This window comes from Netta rufina (assembly GCF_964035555.1).
Source record: "Netta rufina genome assembly, chromosome: 6".
NCBI classification, from domain to species: Eukaryota; Metazoa; Chordata; class Aves; order Anseriformes; family Anatidae; genus Netta; species Netta rufina.
The window spans coordinates 34,940,307-34,961,725 of NC_140129.1; the positions used below are offsets into that span (position 1 = coordinate 34,940,307).

At 35.1% G+C, this 21,419-nt stretch overlaps 1 protein-coding gene across 1 annotated transcript in view; it reads right to left on the reverse strand.

Moving 5' to 3' along the window:
• Positions 1-21,419, reverse strand: part of LRP1B (LDL receptor related protein 1B) — a gene marked incomplete at both ends in the record, with an annotated part of 669,864 nt that overhangs the window by 31,917 nt on the left and 616,528 nt on the right. The window contains 6 exons of the mRNA XM_084288908.1: positions 4,372-4,536; positions 10,242-10,367; positions 10,905-11,078; positions 12,556-12,672; positions 15,258-15,364; positions 15,659-15,882. Coding sequence (XP_084145034.1) covers positions 4,372-4,536; positions 10,242-10,367; positions 10,905-11,078; positions 12,556-12,672; positions 15,258-15,364; positions 15,659-15,882 — 913 coding nt within the window. The remainder of the gene's footprint in view (positions 1-4,371; positions 4,537-10,241; positions 10,368-10,904; positions 11,079-12,555; positions 12,673-15,257; positions 15,365-15,658; positions 15,883-21,419) is intronic.

Below are 21,419 nucleotides of genomic sequence, written 5' to 3' on the forward strand. Positions count from 1 at the left end.
TTGTTTAACAAATTAACATTTGTGTGCAGATAATGAGGTTCTACAATTTACCACATCTAGCAAAGATTTAGCACAATCATGTTTTAAAAAATGAGTAATACTCTGCAATTTACTTAATTGGTTATCACATTCCTATTATATATTAGGTAGTGAAAGAGAGCAGAATTTACACATTCGCTAGAACACACACATTTGCCAGAAGTGTATTTTATATGCTGTGTCATTCCATTTTTATCGGAAAATGATGAAAGATCTGTTTTCAGGATGTATCTACCTTGGTTTTCTAGCAAGAATCCAACAACAAAGAAACTTCCCAAGTCCTACAGAAACCTCACAACAGCTGGGCTCCTGCAGAAGCTCATTTTCCTGTGAGGCTTCTGGGCAAACACCAGCAGCATGCACCCGAACCAGCTTCTCTCAAGTCAGGAGGCATGCACCACGGCAACTTGGATGAGCAAACACACATCAAGTGGTCCAGATTTTGTCTCCGGCAACCCAAAATTCACAGGGGCACTTCCATAAGCCCATTGTGGCAGAAATAACAGCCAGCAACTGACTCCTTTAAACTGGGAAATGGTGGAAATAGAGCTGCTAAGTGGTCCCTGCGTACCCTACCCTGACTCCCGCTCAGCATGCTGATGGCCTGCCATCACCATCTGCAGCTGCCTCTGCTCACACCAGTGCTAGCCCTGAGGCACACGCTCTGCAGCTCTGTCCTGGAAATTTCCTCACAGTCCCTAAGCTTTCCAAAGGGTATGTGTGTAGAACAACACTTGTAGATTGACTCCATCGAGGCTATTTGAGTTAGATAATATAAGAAAATCGATAAGGGCAATCAGAGCTTCTACAAAAGACAGATTAAAGCAAGCTGAAGTTATCATGGGTCATTTATATTTTGTGGGTAGGATCTAGATTGGCACTAGCACGCGTTCCTGTTGCAGCTTCCAAAGGAAAATGCTGCATCATTTTGAACAAAAAAAAAAATAAAATAAAAAAGGAAAAAAAAAAAAAAGGAAAAAAAAAAAGTGAAATGTGTTAGCAGGACAGTTTGATGAGCCAATTGTGTCATGGATCAAAAGCTGCACTAGGAGGAACTGTTTGGGAACATGGTATACACAGATAGGATCAGAGTAGTGAAACAAAATGATACTGAGCTGACTTAAAATAGAAATTTTACACTTTCCAGATGTAAGAGAATTCTCTACACATGCAAACAAAAATAAACAGTGTGTACCATACTTTTTGCTAGCGGACAGGTCAGCCTGGGAGGATGTAACACTGGAAATATGGGCAAAATATAATGCCTACTTTAAAGTTCTACAGCCACAAATGAAAAGCAGAGGAAATCCTGTAATAAAGAGCCTATGTGTTGCAATGTGCAAGGATAAACTAACATGCCCACTAACAACTCTCATATGAACCTGATGAGGCAGATCAGCTCTGCCTGGAAGGCTGAGATGATGAGAAGGAAGTAAATGAATGCTGCTCTGCTTCAGATTTCACACCCCCAGTTCAAAATGTGAATGGTATATGCAGCCCTTGCAGCTAAAAGTGCATTGACTGAATTCAGTGACTCAGTAACATGTTTAGCATAGTAGTATATCCAGCTGGAAAGAAACAGTTGATGCAAAAACACCTAAGGAATTAAGCTTTGTTGAGTTAATAAATTGCAGTTTTCAATGCCTTAGGGGCATCCAGTTTAGCTTCCCTCTGTAAAATATATAATGGCTTTAGTATACCATGGATTAGATTAAGCGAGGACATGGGGACATCTCACTGACGTGTTAGTTTGTTTCAGGAAAACACAATTTATTGTCTGATATAGATAAGAAATATAGTCTGATAAAAAATAGAGATTTCTTCCTAATAGAATATTTACAGGGTCCAGGGGCAAGGCATGCAAGGAAAATGAGGTGTGGATCAATTTCAAAGTTTTATCTGGAATGCTGGATGGAGTCACTTTGATTTAGAAAGATATATGGTCTTTTCTTCCACGTCTCCAGCACATGAAAGTTATGGCACAGGCTTCAAGGCATGGCTATCCTCGTGAATTGGACATGGCAGATGGGAAATCTGGTTAACTTGAAATATGATTATTAAAAATTAAATGAAACTTGGAAAGTGGACTTTCCAAGCAGAATACTACTCCTATAAGCAGGTATGCCCAGTAATAGTCATCAGAAATTTTGACATCATAAGGACATGGGAGTCAGATGCTCTCTTTTTGCTTACAAATAGAAGCTGCAATTTTAATAGCCAGGTCTCCATCAGTAATGAGCAGGAATGGTTCTGTGCTGGTCTTAGCTAATAAAGGCTTGGCATGCTTTGGCTAATTTTGGTACAGTAAACTTCTGATGCAGTTAAAGGCTCAGATTCCCAAAATCAGGCAACTGAACATTGAAATGTGGACTGTGGTGACATCCAAGCTGGCTCTCCTGATATGTTTTTGATACAGGCATGTAATCCTGTTTGAGACCAAAAGAAATAAGAACAACATCTGCATCTCCAGGCCTTCTATAGCAGATGGGACCATGATTAACAATTCAGCATAAGTATACTGTATAATACACTCATAACTCTCATTTACTCACTGGTGACCAAATGTACTACACTAATTATTTCAGCAAGACTGAGAGATTTCAGATGCTGGATTTAATAGGAAAAAAATATTCAAAATCCAGGTTACAGAATAGCTGTGTGAGCACAACAACTGCTAGCTGCCTGGTAAAGAAAGCACAAGTTGCTGCAGGTGAGTGAGCCCAATGGCTACTGCCAACTGCCAAAAGAAAAGGAAAGGAAAACCCCAAGGTCCAGGATTCAGAACTGAGCTGTGCTATAGGAGCTAAGTTACTAGTTATATACAGCCTTTTAACCCCACAGAAGTATCAATTAAATGTGTGACATTTAAAGATGTGGGAGTAAACATCCTCTCTTCAGACAACAGCGAAGTTCTGCACATCATTTAAATCACCCATGACTGTCTTTCATTCACTTGCATGTCCTCACTAAACATGTATTGATCTCACTAAATTGATACAAATCTCTGTTTATCATTTGTGTCAGTAGTTCCATTAGCTGTTAGAAGCAGTCTCAAGTACAATTAATCAACTTCAAGTTGACTGTACAAGTAATTCTTATTTTCTAATATTTAGCCATTTTTAGTAATATTAACGATGAAAAACATTATTAATCCTCAAACACTCAGAACTGAAAAATCATTTGTTTAGCATACAACAAATTACTAGGTTTGGATTCACTTGGATTTTTGCTACCATATGTCTGTAAATCAGAAGAGGATCCACAGAAGCCAGTATAGTAAGTGAAACTGAATTACTGAACTATATAAGCTAAATTAGTAAGGAATGTTGAGGAAAGCATTAAGATGTAAGCCCCCCTCTATCACAGAGACTAAGATTAATTCTGCATTACAGGAGGGTCCATTTGGTTGTGTTAAACAGTCACAAACTCCTTTTATATGGTCCAGTGCCTCTATTTTCCTTTCAGTAACGAGGATGTTGGTCATTTCAACACAAAGGAGAAAATGATTCTACTTCAGCTTCTAAGAAGAGACTAGACATCAAACTCTTCCTCCTCCAGCTGTCCTGTTTTTAATAAGATATTTAAATGTTCCTTGGAATAGGAAATAGAATTCATCTGCTTTCTCACACAATTACTAGATTTTAGAGTACTTCTTAACACACTTTCCCTTTCTAGCCCAAACAGTGTTTAATTGAAGCATACAACCTCGAATGGCCTACATGTTAGGGACACAGATCAATTCCCAAATATGCACATTTTGACAGTTAGGATAATCTCCCTTGAGATAAGAAATGTGATTTCAAATTTCTTCAGGCAAACAAAGGATTTTAATTCTGATCAACCAATTCCGGAGAATTAGATGAGGAAAATGCCTATTTTGTGAATTCCAGTAAGATACAGGGGAAATCTAAGTCACACCACTTTGTAGCTTAAAGAAACAACTTGACATGTATGCCCAGTAGCACCTAAGACTTTAGAGAGAGAATTGAGATACAGAGAGAGCAAGATTTGTGGGACTTTTCCAGATATGATTTGACTTGACCTCACAATTTACAAGTCCCTTTTCACACCTCAGTATGTGTTTTTACACTGAATACTTACATGCTTGCTTTTGTGGGATGTAGTTTAGTTTTGTCAAAATACTGAGATACATGAAAGAAAAGCACTATTCATTATAAAGTATATGTGTAGTATATGCTGTTATATTTCATAGAATATAAGCACAAACAAAGGAAAGAAGTTACAAAGATTAAGAAATCACAAGCTAGACACATATTCAAACATTTAAATTCCAGTAGGTATAATAATATAAAGCTGCACATAAATATTTACCAAGGAGAGAGGCTCCACAGGTTCCTCCGTTCTGGCAGTAATTGTAGCAATGGTTGGTTTCACACCTTTCACCTGAGTAACTAGGCCAGCAGTGACATCGGGGATCCCCCTTCTCGTTTATAATGCACTTTCCTCCATTTTCACAGGTTAGTTTGCAGGTATCATCTGCAGCAAGAGCACAAAACTGTTTTCAACAATTCCCTTCCGTGTAACTGGCAAAACAGAGTCTCTTCATATTTTAAATGGAACTACCGATCTCTGTCAGTGTGGAAAATGAATATATATATATATATATCACTTATCATAGAAAAAAGACACACTTAGAAGACCGTGAGCCCCCACTGGAAAGGCTGTTAAGATTTCCAGAGGCAGTGGGAGCTGTACAGCAGGGCTGGAGGCTGGTATTGTACCAAGGTACTGGCATGGGCACATCTACTTGGCAGCTGTGCTTCATCAAAATGATGGGACAGGAAAACTGACCTCCTGAGGACAGCAGTTACTATGAATTCTTGTTTGAAGATATCGTTCTTAGTTTAAGAAATGAAAAAATGAATTTTGGTTTCATCTGGGGGATCTCTACTCTGCGCTGGTGCGGCCTCACCTCGAGTACTGTGTGCAGTTCTGGGCACCACAGTATAAAAAGGACATGAAACTGTTGGAGAGTGTCCAGAGGAGGGCTACGAAGATGGTGAAAGGCCTGGAGGGGAAGACGTACGAAGAACGGCTGAGGTCACTGGGCCTGTTCAGCCTGGAGAAGAGGAGGCTGAGGGGAGACCTCATCACAGTCTACAACTTCCTCGTAAGGGGGTGTCGAGAGGCAGGAGACCTTTTCTCCATTAACACCAGTGACAGGACCCGCGGGAACGGGGTTAAGCTGAGGCAGGGGAAATTTAGGCTTGACATCAGGAGGGGGTTCTTCACAGAGAGGGTGGTTGCACACTGGAACAGGCTCCCCAGGGAAGTGGTCACTGCACCGAGCCTGTCTGAATTTAAGAAGAGATTGGACTGTGCACTTAGTCACATGGTCTGAACTTTTGTGTATACCTGTGCGGTGTCAAGAGTTGGACTTGATGATCCTTAAGGGTCCCTTCCAACTCAGGATATTCTATGATTCTATGATTCTATGATCTCAGAAAACTTCCCTGTCTTCTGGTAACCTCAGCATAAAGTGGTTTGCCTTTTCCTATTTGATTTTTTTTTTTTTTTAATCTCTTTTCCACTCTATTAACCAACACCCTTCTTAACTAAATTTTATCCAAAATATTTAAAAGGAAACTATTCAACCTTTAAATCCTCCTCATAAATTGATGTTTGCATACTAACTTGTTGCTCTTAAACTGATCTCAGATATATTATTTTCTTGGCTGATTATTACACTTCTCTCAAATTAAGCTGAAACTAGACAACAAATCTCAAAGTTCCTGTGGAGGACTGAGTGGCACTACATTACTTCAGTTGTTTACAGTAACAATAATAAATACCATATGATCTTCATTTTTTGGTATCTACCCTAGATATATTCATCTACTGTAACAAAGCTACTTTGTACTTGGAAGTTTGAAGATGCCTCAGTATTTTATTTATTTAGGTGGTTCATTAAATCCTTTGATGTTGCATGAACCATTCTTCAGTGACTCATTATAGAAGTTGTTTAAATGGATAATGTGGCATAACTTATTGGAGAAAAGGTCTATTTTTGTTTTGCTTATCTTATCTGTTTTACTTATCATTAGTCATGAGTTTATAGAGCAGAGCTTAGTAAAAACTGAGCAATACCAAAGTACAGACAAGTGCTGATTTTTATGAACCTTTCTGATTGCACATTAAAAACATCAGTTATAGTTCTCTTCTAGACCAATTCTGCATGTTTATAAGAATGAAACATGGACCACAAACTTCAAAGTTACTGTAATCACACCAAGAAATACATGCCTTCATATTTTCAGGAAAATATACTGAACCAAAAATTGCCCACAGTAAAGCTATTCTAATCCAATTGCCTTTCAAAAATTTAGGTATTAATGTCTTAGACAGTTTAAATGCAGCATATGTTAAAACTTTATGCAGTGGTCAGTGGTTGACCTGGAAAAACATAAAAGTTGTTAAATTTTCCATCATAACAAGACTACTAAAATTTGCTGCTGGCTTTGTTCTCTATCCAACACTTCAAATTCAAGAGTTCAGATAAAATTCTAATATGAAATGAAGAAAAGTTACTACAATACTTTTGGACACTAAATAAACAACAAACTAGGACTGGAAGATGTAATGGATAAGCAAATTTAATGATACTATGTTAGACTTTAACAGTATAGGGCTTTTAATGCTGCTGTTTTGTTGTCTGAAAGTAAATACAAGAGTCAAATTACTCTTGCTGATTCACATCAGCCAAGTACAAAAGAGGATCAGATGCCTTTGTGTGCGAGACAAGAGCAGAATGATCCCATAGGAGAAAACAGGAAGAAAAAAAACAATACAGGAGAGAAACACAGAAGAATTTTTATAAAAAGCTGCACACTCTTAATTTGAATTAGTGAATAAAGGCCTCAGGAGAAAAGAGCTGAGAACATCTGTAATATGCATTCACTTCTGGAACAAAGCAATGTAAAATAAATCAGAAATCTGGAGTCAATTCAATACTAGTCAGTGCTAGCAGGAACTTGGACTCAAAGACCTCTCAGCTGTTCTTTTCAGTTCTGAAATGTCAGAAGTAAATAATTTCACCTGTTATGGTACTTCCAGTCTAGCTACTGAATCTGTCTAACATGAAAAAATGTAAAGGGTTACAGGTCATATAATTTTATATATTTTCTTCTAGCCTGGTTATTTATTCTTCAGCTGCCTTGATTTGTCTAATCAATCTTAATACATCTTCAATAAAGAATAGAATAACTTTGATTTGTGGTTTTTCTTATGTTTTTCTTCCTGATAAGACTATTTGACAGAAAAATTAATGAACTTATGGCCTATTTGCGCTCTTTGCCTCTTTCCTCTAACTGAAAGTAAAATCTTACACGGAAGAAACACTGAAAAAGTAGCAATACTACATTCTGAATCTCACTGATATTTTTTCCTTCACTTGTCCAATTTTTTTTACGTGATCCATCTCTCTCCCCCAGTCACACACATACACATCTTTCATAGGCATTTCTATAACAACCTTTTCTTTCTTGAGAAAAATGTATCTTACTTTTTGCTATTTTTATTCCTCTGAAATATCCACTGATTTCCAGACTAGCCAGCTAAATGGAGAGATGAGGCACATGGTTAATGAATGACAGTCATTGGCACAAGAAGTTTCCCTTCCAACAGTGGAAAATAATCATCTCATGGGGCACAAAAGTATTTGTTCTTGACTATCCCAAAGAGGAGTGCATAACTCATACTTTCCTGAGCTGAATGCACCTATTAAGGAGAAAGTACAGAGTTCAAATGTTATGCTAAGGTTGTGCAAATTTTTCTGTTCCTGCAGATGAGAGTCTTAATGTCTGCTAGATTATTAGAACAAGTTGTAACCTCTGAAATTTGTCTGAATGCTGTATGAAAGACCTTGATTTCCCTTCAGATTATTATTATTTTTTTTTGCTTTAAAAAATCCATTTGGTTTAAAACCCTAGGTGGAAGAGAAAGGGCTAAGAAAAGGATGCACAGTGAGAAGAAACTAACACCTGCTGTAATTTAACCCATTTTCTTCTGTTCTGGGATATATCGTTCTCAATGGTATACCTTTCTATAAATACAGAACATAGTTATGTAATCAAATATTTTTTCAAACCAGAAGCAGACTTCTGTGTTTTACACTGTTCTATTTGGTATCTAAACAATCTGAAAGCAGGACAGAAATCAGAAGCTAGCATATGGATTGCCATAACTTTTGCTAGTACAGCTTCCTGAGGCAGAATTTGTGGATGAAGAAGAAGGCATACAGGGATTAACCTCTACATCCCCAGCCACAGCACTCGATCTACCTGCAGTTTGTGTGCGCAGTGGGTAAGCCTTCACAGAAATGTGCTGAAGGCAACAATGTGATAAAGTAATGTTTCATCTCTCTTCAGAAGCAACGTCAGATCCGAGTCTTTACAACTTTTTTTCTCAGGCATTTCATCCAGTCAAGACAGCATAAATATTCCCTTCTTAAAATGAGAAGTGATAAATATTCACCCCTAGAATACTGAACTCATGGAAGCATTCCATTACTTTTGCTCATTGAGCTGTGATACACACTGTCTTCCTCCAGTGCAAGTCTCTACATTTCCATCCTCTCGGTACATATTTAGCATCACTGTTGTACAGACAATTAGATACAATGAACCTGATGGTTTCAAATCAAGTAGTCTCTCAGAAATATAAAGAGGTACTCTACCAATATGAAAACGAAAGAGTAGCTTCTAAATTGAAAAAGTTAGGCCTGCTACAGTCAAGAAATATATCACAGAAAAAAAACGTGCTCTGTCAGTCATAATCTGCTTGGGAAAAGAGAGATGGAAGCTTATCTAACAACACACATGAAATCACTTTCATTTTATTATCAAACCATTCTGAATGATACAACACATGTGTTGCAATAACTCTAGCTTGAGAATGCCAAATTAAGCCCCCAAACTGTTTTTCATCCATTGCAAAAGATGTTGGTAAAACAGCTGTCTGGAGCAATCTGGATTTAGTCTTACAGAAAGCCACTTTAGAATTCTTCACATAGTACTTATGAAGAAAAATCAATTCACTGAATCAAGACTTTTGTAGAAAGGCAATTCTATTATGCAGAATTTCAAGACTTACCTCAATTTTCTTTGGTTAAAAAATCAACAACAATCCAATGAAACAGAATTTGAGTCAATTTGGGGCTATAGTCACAAGAAATAGAGCAAGAGCCCTAAAGTGGTTAGACAGCTAAGTAGTAACTATGGGTCATTGAAAATAATTTTTAGATTGTACTGCATCATCAGAAAAATAAATTGTATTGAAGCATTTCTGGCTTCCGATAACAAATCAAAAGTAGCCAGGTAGAAATGTTTCCATCTTGGATGAACAAAGAGCTGATACGTCGAGGGACAGCAATTGTGGATTCTCCCTGAAGACAAAGGTTTTTTAAATAGATCTGTCTTAAAAGCTACAGATCTTGTATAGTATACTAATACTTTCTATCACTGACTTCTCAAACACAAAAGCAACCCTATCCTGTGATATCTAGAACCTTTTAAAATCCAAGCTGGTTAGGAATTCATTTCAGCTGTATAACTACATTAGGTTTAGCCTTATATATTTTATACATATATATAAAATATATATGGAGAGATATAGAGAGAGCAAGAATTCAGTAGCTATTTTACCATGAAGTCTATTTTCTTCTGTTTTGATTTTAAGGATTATTAGATGACCAAATGACCAAAAAAGGTCATTTTAGATAAAAATATTTCAGTTGTTTTTTTCTTCTTTTCCTTTTACTTCAAACTCATTATAATTCGCTATGTTGTTCTTACTGCCTTTTAACCATTGTTGCAGTCTAAGCAGAGTTGTTTCCTGAAGGTCTTTTATTTTTTTTCTCATGAATGTCTCTTGTTTAATTTGAAATCCAAAACACTACTGAGCTTTTCAAACCTCTTTTGGTCAAAATGTATACACATTCATTTTCCAATATAATTTTGTATCAAATCAGCTGGAAAGCTAATTTTTTATTTTGATGAATATAAACAGTTTTCTGAATCAGGCATTATACTTCTTCATATTTAGTTTCCATTTCAAATATGTAATACTCATGATGAATAACATAACAAAACTCAGACTCACAGACAGGCTAAACTCTTGCTATAAAAAAATTGAAATTGACCATTTCTTTATTCCCTGCTTCTCACACAGTTTTCAATACCTACCTAAAAGGCTCTGATCAATGCATGTTCCGTTAACCAATGATTTTCCTTCTGGACAAGCACATGATGCACCAGATGGGTTGAGTAAACAGATGAATTCACATGTCAGATCCAAACATGGATTAGGCACTGTTTCAGAAGAGAAAATATTTTTTAAATATATTTTTTGTATTTGGTGGTGTTTTTTTTTTCTTTCTTTGTTTTTGTTTTAGAATGATACTGTATTAGAGAACTTGGAAGAAATAATCACAAAATTCTGATACACTTCAAGTTTCCAGAATATCAACAGCCTGAAGACAGTGAACATTCACTCAAATTGCAGTGCTAGATTCAGGCCATGATAGAATTTACTCCAGTAACAAGAAACATATTGGTAATACACAATAAAAACCCTCATTTGTATTCAGCTCTTTTCTAATTTTTTTATATTCCATTCACGGTGTGGGTATACAAGGCAGGCATTTGTCCAGTATCTCTTCAAATGAAAGAAAAGGGATCAAAACCTAAATTTAACTTATATAAAGAAATATAACTAAATCTATTTTCACTTTGTACAACCAAGATAGGTTTTACTTTTCTACTGGTGATGGTTACTTTTAGATTTTTGTTTATTTTTCTGAGCTGAACTTCCCAAATATTTAGTCTTAAGTAATTATGCTTACTCACAGTCCATTTGTTTGTAGCGATGAAAAATCAAGGCACTTTTTGCTTTATCAACATCCACACTTAGGTATTCTACAAGGCTCTTGCCAAATTTGTGTACTCTAAATGCACCATTTTTAGGACCTGCTCCATATATGTAATCCTCAAAAACGTCAATTCTATGTGGATGCAGTAAACCTTAAATAAAAATAATACACATAGATATATATTCATATACAAATAGTAAACAGCTTTATTTTAATAATAACTTAAATTGCATTGCAATTACAAGTTAAAAGGCATTATTATTCAGCATGTGCAGTTTTTATCCACAAAGACTGCCTTTTAAAAAGCAATCTTCTTAAAACGAATTCTTTCCATACTACGAGCAACTAAATGTGTAGCTTTCCACACAGTTCAACCTCAGAAAATGGTTGAACATTGAGAAGAAGGGAAACCCTACAAGAAAGACCAGCTGATGAAAGACTACCTTTTATACTACACATATTTTAATTCATAATGATGATAAATTAATGCAAAATAAAATGCAAAGCCTCTACCAATTCCTCATTATTAGCAGCTAGTGTTTTCCAGAAGCCTCCGGTGAATTCCAGACCACTGGTTAAAACACTCTCTCTCTCACCAGATATAATATCATCCCAATGAAAATCTAATACCAACTGCCAACTAAGCATTCCTCAGCGTGCTTCCACGTCTTTTAAGTCTTTAATGTTCTGAAGTTCTACTAAAATTTCATAAAATAATGTTACATATATCATCAAATTATTGAAAAGCCAACATGCAATTGATTTTAAGCAAAGTTTGCTTGATCAAAATCTCTTTTCTTCTGAAAGAAGTTTTCCCAACTGACATTCTTTTAGTAGAATTCTGTGATTGTTAACTGACTGGAAAGCCAAATTATTTTTTTTTTCTTCCAAACTGTCTCTGGTCAGATCTCATCACAGTCTACAACTTCCTCATGAAGGGGAGTGGAGAGGCAGATGCTGATCTTTTCTGTCTGGTGACCAGCCAGCAATAGGACCTAAGGGAAGGGTTTGAAGCTGTGACAGTGAAGGTTCAAAATGGATATCAGGAAAAGGTTCTTCACTGAGAGGGTGGTTGGGCAATGGAACAGGCTCCCCAGGGAAATGGTCACAGCACCAACCCTGCCAGAGTTCAAGAAGCATTTGGACAACGCTCTCAGACACATGGTCTGATTTTCTGGGTGGTCCTTGAAAATCAGTAGTTGGACTCAATGATCCTTGTCGGTCCCCTCCAGTTCAGATATTCTATGGATCTATGAACTTTACAATTCCTATGCAATGCCAAAAGCTCCAATTTCTAACCAGTCAAGGTCCTCCTGTTGTAATGTACATTCAAATGAGGCCACACAAATATTTCTCACAATTGTATTTAACAGTAACTAAGCTAACTAATAGGTAACAATCTTGGAAATATGCACATATAAATCTGTATTTGTTTCCCTAAAGTAACTTTATTAGATTACTTAAAACTTAAAAACATATTTCTTCTGATAATATCTAAAGTATTAGCTACAAAAAGCAATGAATATTAGTACTTAACAGTGAATGCTTTTTTTCTTACATAGTTTCTCAGTATAGTAAAATTTTTGCCCAATAAAACAGAAATCATGTTACCTAAATCCTCTTCATACCTTGTTTAGTGCTCACGGACACAACTGAATCAGAACCATCAAAAAGAACACTTCCAATAACAGATAGTTCAAAATCAGCCCAGAACAAACGCTGACTGAACTGATCAACTACAAGACCTGAAAAGAAAAAAAAGTTCAACCAAGTATATAGAGGTTGAATTTTTTTTTTATTAAATATACAGTTTTCTATCATTCATATTCCAGTGATAAAGATGACAAGGAAAATATAGGCTTGGAAACCAAGAAACAAAATATAATATCTGCAGCTTAAACCTTCCTTGAGTCAACTGGTTTCTTTTACTTTCTTAAACTTGCACATCCAAGTCAGTACCTCAGCAAGGTACCGGATATCTACCAGGTGGGAATATAAACATAGGATCTAATCCTGTCATTTTCTCTATCAACAAAAAATCTATTTTGTTAACAGATTTCTAACCAATAGCTTTCTAACCTAGTATGACTGCATGTTAGGAACTATAACGCATTCACATTTGATGTTGTATGCTGAATCTATACTGTTTCTACAAATGTATATATAGCTATGTAATTGTTACCAACAAAACTTCATACATACATGTAGTAATTATTACAGAACTAAAAATAAGATTGTTTTAATTAAATTAGATTGAAAGTGTTGCAAGAATTAAAGAGCAATATCCACAAATGTGTTTACACCCATATATATGGAAAGAGAGCAAAAGTGAGAGAGTGAGAGTACAAACAAGAATCAAAGACAGAAAACGATGTGATTACTCAGCCTCTAGGCAATAATGAAATAGTTAAATCGAGCAGTCCATGTTACTCCAGGGGATGCTTAAATGATTAATGTCATTTTAAGTCATGTCAAAAGTTTCAACCTGTAACAATATTTGAACCATAAAAGAATTTAATTCAGAGCTCCTAAAGATGTAGTGTATTTTTAATAAGAATGGGAAAAGTAATTTTCTTCCTAGTTATGTAAGTAGGTAAGTCAGGAAAAAAAAAAATTAAAAAATCAAAAGAAATTATACATAACAGCAAAAATTCTCTTCTTACGGTCATAAATTAATCAGCTACAGATAGATGAGAGGAAGTAGAAGATGTGCAATGCACAGACCAGTGAAATATGTTTCTATTTGCAATTCTGTTAAAGAAAAAGTCTTTAAAAGAAACACTAGAATTCAGACATACAGTTAAAGAGAATAATTTCTGGTTAAATATCACAATGTGTCAACTCTGTGTGTTATAAGGTACTTGTAACAGAGAATATTTTAGAAATAATCCCCAGTCCAGTCCCCAGCTTAAAATTATTTTTTGCATTTTAGTAAGAATACTGAAATATCAAAAAAAGTCCTCTGTGATTCTTTCACTATATCAGAGATAACACAAAGTGAAAAAAAATGTATTTTTTAGAACTGAATTTAAAGATCTGTGTATCTGGCATGTTCACAATGTTTTATCAAAGAAGCTCAGCAAAAAATATGCAAGAGTTCTGATAAACTAAATTATGATCTCTTTCAATCCTAATAATCAAAAACTACTTACTGAATTTATTACTGACTATATATTATCGTGTTTCAAATTTGCCTAGAAAGGAGCATTAGCTTCTTCTCGTCAGAGCTTTTCTTATCACGAATATAATACCTTAAGTTGTTATATTCCAATCTAATCATGCCAATAAAGGAAGGGTATGACCCTTGCGGGGTGAGTGTAATTTGCATATTCAACTGCATAAACCCACCTCAGCTAGGGACTTAAAAGTCTATTAAAATATTACTACTTGTGGTAGAGATAGTGTCAGCTTATAACTGATGTTTAGATAGTAACCTCTAGAAAGAAGCCTGTATTTCAACAGATATGCATAGCAAAGTTGGACAACTTTGGACAACAATTTGCAATACAATAATAACAAATTATCATTGTATGCCTGAAGAAACATCAAATATTGCATGAGAAAATGGGTTGCAAACACATTGTTTGTGGTTTCAAGACAGGATGCTGATATTTGGGATATGGTTTAGTGGAGTTTAGTGGAGTGGTTAGTTAGCGTTAGGTTGGAGGTTGGACTCGATGACCTTGAGGTCTCTTCCAACCTAGAAAATTCTGTGATTCTGTGATTCTGTGATTTAAGAGAGAACCACTTCATTATCGATTTATCACTTCCTTTGTCAAAAAAAATTACTTTTATTCTGACAATGGAGTCTTAATAGTAATTCACAAGATCTCAACATGCACTGTCAAGCTTCAAAATGCTTCTGTAAAATACTGAGATAATGAAGTTGTTGCTTCTTTGAACACCTAAAACCTCATTTTATATTATTTTGCAGCGTATTCAGGAAACTAACTGTAATAGGCTGTAAGACTTTACACACAGTCTTAGAAAATGTGTTTCTCTGCTAACTGGTGTTCCCTTAATTGATTTTGCTTGTCAAGTGTTATTGAACAAATCATTTTTTTAAACTGATTTTATATAGTCCTTTGGTACTGCTTGGTGAAATTAACCAGTCAAGCTTTGTTACAAAAGTTTAAGTCATATCAAGATGCATTGTTTGAAAAAAATAACTAAAAAATTTTATTAGTATCTGCACATCAATATCCTGAATATATATGAAAGAGTATACAATAAATATATATTTGCAAACTGAGAAATGAGAATTCAGACAAAAAGTCCACAATGAATTAGCAAATGCCATGTAATTAAGAAGAATGGATAAGGTGCATACCTGTAGGTCTTTGTAAATTCTTTTGAACCAATATCCTCCTCAGTGTACCATCCATAGATGATTCCTCTATGTGAGAGCGATCCCCAATAACCGTCCAGTACATCATCCTAAAAGCATTACATTAAAAAAAAAAAAAAAAGAGAGAGAGAGAGAAGAAAAAAGATAGAAGCCTATACTAAACCTCAGAACACTTTATAGATACTTTTTTTTTTTTTTTTTGGTGAGCAACCTACCTGAAAGATGGGAGGTAGCTCACCCTGATTTACATAAAAGTAATCTGAGTTGGCAAGGTTAAGTAAATGACTAGGAAAAGTTTAGACATTAGTGGATATCATTTTGTTTCTCTTAATTTGCATTGCTGTTTGAATTACAAAAACAGAGTAATGTTGAAACATACATACCCCTTTTTAGGATTTACAGCAATTGCATATGGTTCTCCTGCAATACTTGTTAGGAGTCTTGTACAGTTAGGTCCATTCAATTGACCTACATTGATGGAATATCTCAGACTAGTCCAATGAGTTGTATAGTAGCTGAACCAATGCATTCTGGAATGATCGGTCCAGTAAATATTGCCAGCAATCCAGTCAACAGCAATACCCCTAGGTCTTTTGAATTCTGGACACTAAAAAGAACAGATGTTAAAGTCAGATTTAATGAAATGATCATTCACAGCAGCTGTATAGTCACAGATTTGTATCGGCAAGGAACATTTAGCTTTAACATGAAAAAATTAAAAACACTTCAATGCAAACATAGGCTCCACCTGTAGGAGTAAAAGCAGTGGAAGCAGGCTGCTCACAGTTCTGCTCAACAAAGAACAAGGCAATGGTTCAAAACGACTGTTTCATCAAGTCTTGGGCTACCTAAATTATGAAAACAGCACTCAGGCATGAGATACATGAACTACTAATGCTGAAGTAAATAAATGTTACATATCGAAATTCCAAAGGAAAGGAAAAGAAAAAAACAATATTATGCATTTATTATACTCTATGAAAAACTATGCTATGCAATCCCAACCTAACCCTCCTCATTGGAAATGTTTTTTGAGACCATTCTGAGTTATGGCACCTCAGGAGTCTACCAAGGAAAAATCACTGCATTCAAAACACTGCAAAAAAATACCTCTGTATTCTGCCCAATATTGGTATGCAGTAGTAAAGAAGCTATTGAAGCACTTTTCCTCCCTTGCTGTTAACTGTAACTGTGCTCCACCATCAATTAAAACTAGAGCTATTCAGCTTCATTTACAAGAGTCTTGACTGATTAAATCTTTGAGATTATGAACCATCATATCTGCTTTCTATGAAATCATATCTGTATTATGATTCCACAGATTAAAAACTAGATCCTAAAATACGGTCTTAAGGGAATAAGATCACACTGCGAACTGGAGATACATATGAAGAATATTTACTGAAATTTACTAAAATTCCTGAAGAGAGAAGTAAAATCTATAAAATAGGACTACCCAATTATTTCTTACATGAATGATGTATATCACCAAAAATTAGTACTTGCATGAACTAAATACATATAACAATTGTATACTGGTTTACATATAATTATATCAAGTTAAGCTATGAACAAAAAATTTCTATTCTTTGACAAATGCAGCAACAGAATGCTAGTAAACTAAGTAACCGAAATCAGTAAAGAAAAAATAACTCCTAAAATAACTTTTTTCCTTGGGTATCCTTAATACCACAAAGACATTTGTAGACTTTTTTTTTCATCATAAAATAAAGGTCATTTCAATCTCTAGGTGAAGTAATAGGACGTGCAATGGTGAATTTAGATAGCCCGCTGCTTGTAAAACTTTAATCCTGCAAAAATGTCATAGAATACATGTTATAAATGTAAAGAGAACCCTGACTTCCTATTTAGATGAATATTAAACCAACAAAATCAACCACCTAATTTACAAATCGGTACTTCTTTAAAACACAGGTCATAGTAGGTTTTTTTAGTTAAGATCATAAATCATAAATCTTTTTACAAAATGACAAGCAGGATATGCTTTCAGAAATACTCTTTCAAGAAGTGTAGCACCTGAATGCAACATCCTTATTTTTGCCTTTTTTTTTTTTTTTTTTTTTTACTTCTTAAGTAAAAACTTCTGGAACAACGTTGGGTTGCTTACTAACACTAATCTTTCCTCATTCTCAACTATACAGAAGAAGTGAAATTCCAGTAATGCTGGATTCATATTAAAGATCAAATTAACAAGGAGATAACCATAAGAAATGGAAAGCAGACATCTGGTATAACAGCTTAAAATGAGAGAATAAAAAAAACTAGCTGATGCTACTGCCATTTAATTCTCAGTTGTTTTCATTAAGTCTCAGCCTAGCTATATCATGTTTCTGATGTCTTATGCAACTTCTTGTGCTGTCTAAGAAAATTACTTATTTTAAATGAGCTTTTACCTAAATAGGTTATTTGGATTATGTTAATTTTAAAGAATGATTTTTGCATACAGAATAAGGATGAAAATATAGGAACAAAATCTTACTTTCTACAGTTCTTTTAGCCCACTCTGATGCTGAATATAATTTACTACAACTTATTAGAAAATCTGGGATTTGAAGCCTGATAACCTTTTATAACATGTTAGTTTCTGCACATCTACTGAACATGTCAGCCTGACCATTTTTTATCTCAGAATCACAGAATCACAGAATTTCTAGGTTGGAAGAGACCTCAAGATCATCTAGTCCAACCTCTACCTAACGCTAACAATCCCCACTAAACCATATCCCTAAGCTCTACGTCTAAACGTCTTTTAAAGACTTCCAGGGATGGTGACTCCACCACCTCCCTGGGCAGCCTGTTCCAGTGTCCAACAACCCTTTCGGTAAAGAAGTTCTTCCTAACATCTAACCTAAAACTCCCCTGGCGCAACTTTAGCCCATTCCCCCTCGTCCTGTCACCAGGCACGTCCTGTCACCAGGCCAACCCCCACCTCGCTACAGCCTCCTTTAAGGTATCTGTAGAGAGCAATAAGGTCGCCCCTGAGCCTCCTTTTCTCCAGGCTGAACAAGCCCAGCTTCCTCAGCCGCTCCTCATAGGACTTGTTCTCCAGGCCCCTCACCAGCTTCGTCGCCCTTCTCTGGACTCGCTCAAGCACCTCGATGTCCTTCTTGTAGCGAGGGGCCCAAAACTGAACACAGTACTCGAGGTGCGGCCTCACCAGAGCCGAGTACAGGGGGACAATCACCTCCCTGAAATCTGAATTGTTGCCTATTGTAAAACATCTTTTAAAGGTACATAAATAAATAAAGCTACAGTAACAACTTGGATTTGGAAACAGTTTTGATATAATGGTAGATTACATTTAGAAATCAATCTCTGAAGCTGAATTTGATTGGGAGAAGTTTATGTTACACATACAGCAGGAATTCATCACCTTGCAGTGCTCACCATTTTAACAAGAAAAGACAAATTAAAAATATAAGTTCTATCATAAGTACATGTGAAGAAGTATTTTTGCTGTTTTCTTTAGAGATGTTTTTGGTATTATATTTCTGTAGAAAAAGAGTAAGAGAATGATTTATTGCTTTTTTTTTTTTTTAAATGTGTCTTGATTAAAAATAATATATTATCCAATAATAGATAGCAATAAAAATAAATTAGAAAAGATGATACTTGAAAATTCTTAGGCTCTCACTTCTGAAAACAGAAAATTTCCTTAACGGATGAGCATCCCAGTAGATGCAAGTATTCACCAAACCACTGTTTGTGTTACATAAGTAGGATCATTTAAATAACATATCTGTCTGATACCAGAGAGGTTCTCCTAAGGTCATAATTAAATATCATCATCAGAGCTGCTACTTTAATGTAAAGCCATAACTTAATGCTGTTACCTTTAAGAATAGTAAAAACATTCTGATGATCAGCACAACTAAAAAAAGAAGCAGAAAACCTGTTACTATTCAAATCAGTTAACAGCTGAAAAGACCAGTGTAGATATTCCTTAAATATTCCTTGAGCCTGAATATCTGCTATTGTCATCAAGCATTTGCACAGGAGCTCTCCTGTACTAATGGTATCATGGTGTGTACTGGAACATCTCAGTGTATGGATCTGAGCAGGAATTTTTTTTTTTAATTGTATTTCTTAGCCCTTCTGCATAATTAGTATACTGTGAGGTAAAAATACCCAGATCAGTTCCAGTAACCTCATGAAACACATAAGTCACAGAAAATATTTGTGAGGGTAATCTGGGAAGTTTTTGTAAACCAAACTTTATCATTTTATAGATTTCAAACTACTGTCTGCAGACTTAGATACCACTTTACTTCATATAATGTGCATTAACAGAACATATTTAAGCTATGGTACATTTTAGCTGGGGTTAGTAGAACATTTAAACCATTTTTCCATTTAAAGCAATGGACTGAATTCCCCATGACCTGGGGAAAAGTTGGGAGTACATGGGTAGATAGCTATATCGCAGGAGTGGTTAAGGGCCCTTGTTAAGCTCTTAGAACAGTGAGCCTGGAGCAAGCTGCTAATATACTGATTAAATACATTACAAAACCTATGTTTTTCTTCCTATTATACAGTACAATTATTTTAATGTTCAGCTTTGTGTTCTCTTCCATGAAAAAACAGCACTTGAGTTTAAGTGGCAAATCACTGTGTTGAATATTCACCTCAGATAACATATATCCTCTCTCAAAGGATTATACCAGTAAACAGCTGCACCAGTTATCACCAATTCACTTAAATGAACTTGAAGAATGTAATCCTCTTCTGTATCTGCCAATAAACTCTTCAGAGTTGATATTTACTATTTCCTTTAATGCTTCAATTTATGCCAAGTTTAAACCCCTTTTCACGGAAAAATAAGAGATACTCAAAGCTGTTCTCTGAGGAAGGCTCTTGATATGCTAATTCCATAGAGCAATTTCAGTTGAGATGTATTTTCTGCATTAATGCAATTACCTGAAAATGCAGGTGAGTTTGTTCAAGTTTGCCATCCTGATTTACATATCAAAGTCTAGGTATAGAAGTTAACAATGTAACCTTTGAAAACTTATCCATTAAAAACTTGAGTTAAGTATAAGAAATTTTCAAGCTTTTCAAAATCAAAATTTAAGTGACAGTGCAAAAGCAACACTATAAATTAATTAAATCACTGATCTGCTACATATATGGCAATAGTATTCGAGTATTAATGAGATAATTTTCGGAAAATATTCTGTAGAGGTTAAAGCAGTGAGAAATAAATGCTTCACAAATATAAATGCAAGGCGGTTGGAATTAGATGATCTTTAATGTCCCTTCCAACCCAAGCCATTCTGATTCTATGATAAATGAAAGGTCTCCAACTTATATTCAGACATACTCAATTCTGTTCATTTTCCACATACAGATTTGTAAAAAGCCTTGTATGGATTGGAGGAAGCACCTTCACAAGCATCTACTGGCCTGAGCTGTTAGAGGAAAATAGTATATAAATAAAAGCATATCTTTTTTCATGCAACACTGGGAAAGCAAAGCTGTATTTCAATAACCTCAACTTAAGAGGAAGTGGACTAGAAAGTATTGTGGCATAATGACAAAACAGAAATAAAAATAAAATAAAATAAAATAAAATAAAATAAAATAAAATAAAATAAAATAAAATAAAATAAAATAAAATAGTAATTGTAATAATATTTTTACTTTATTCATTTAAACATGGAGACAATATTGAATCAATCAGGAAAATTTCAACCCTTGGACTATTAAGAACTCTCAAGGAAGTTTATGTTGAATTTTATGGACCTATAATAAAGCACAGATCCATTAAAGATGTTGTGGGCCAACAGACTATATTTATTCCTGTAGAAGTTGACTGGATGTTAACCACAAAGAAATAAAAGAAATCAATAGAAACAACAACAACGAAAAAGCCCAATACAATTATTTCACAAGACTTTACAAGTTTGTTATTTTCTCTACATAAGAAATTTGATACAGAGATTTGTCTAGCAGGATTCCTTGGGTACAGGTATCTGCCACTTTCATATGAAAAAAATATCACAGTACAATTAATCCACGTTTTCAGTGAATACTTAGATTCTCAAAGTATCCTGCCCCAAAACTTGAATGACATACATTACCAACAGAAATGCTAGGAATAATCTTCTGTTTTAGATCTACTTC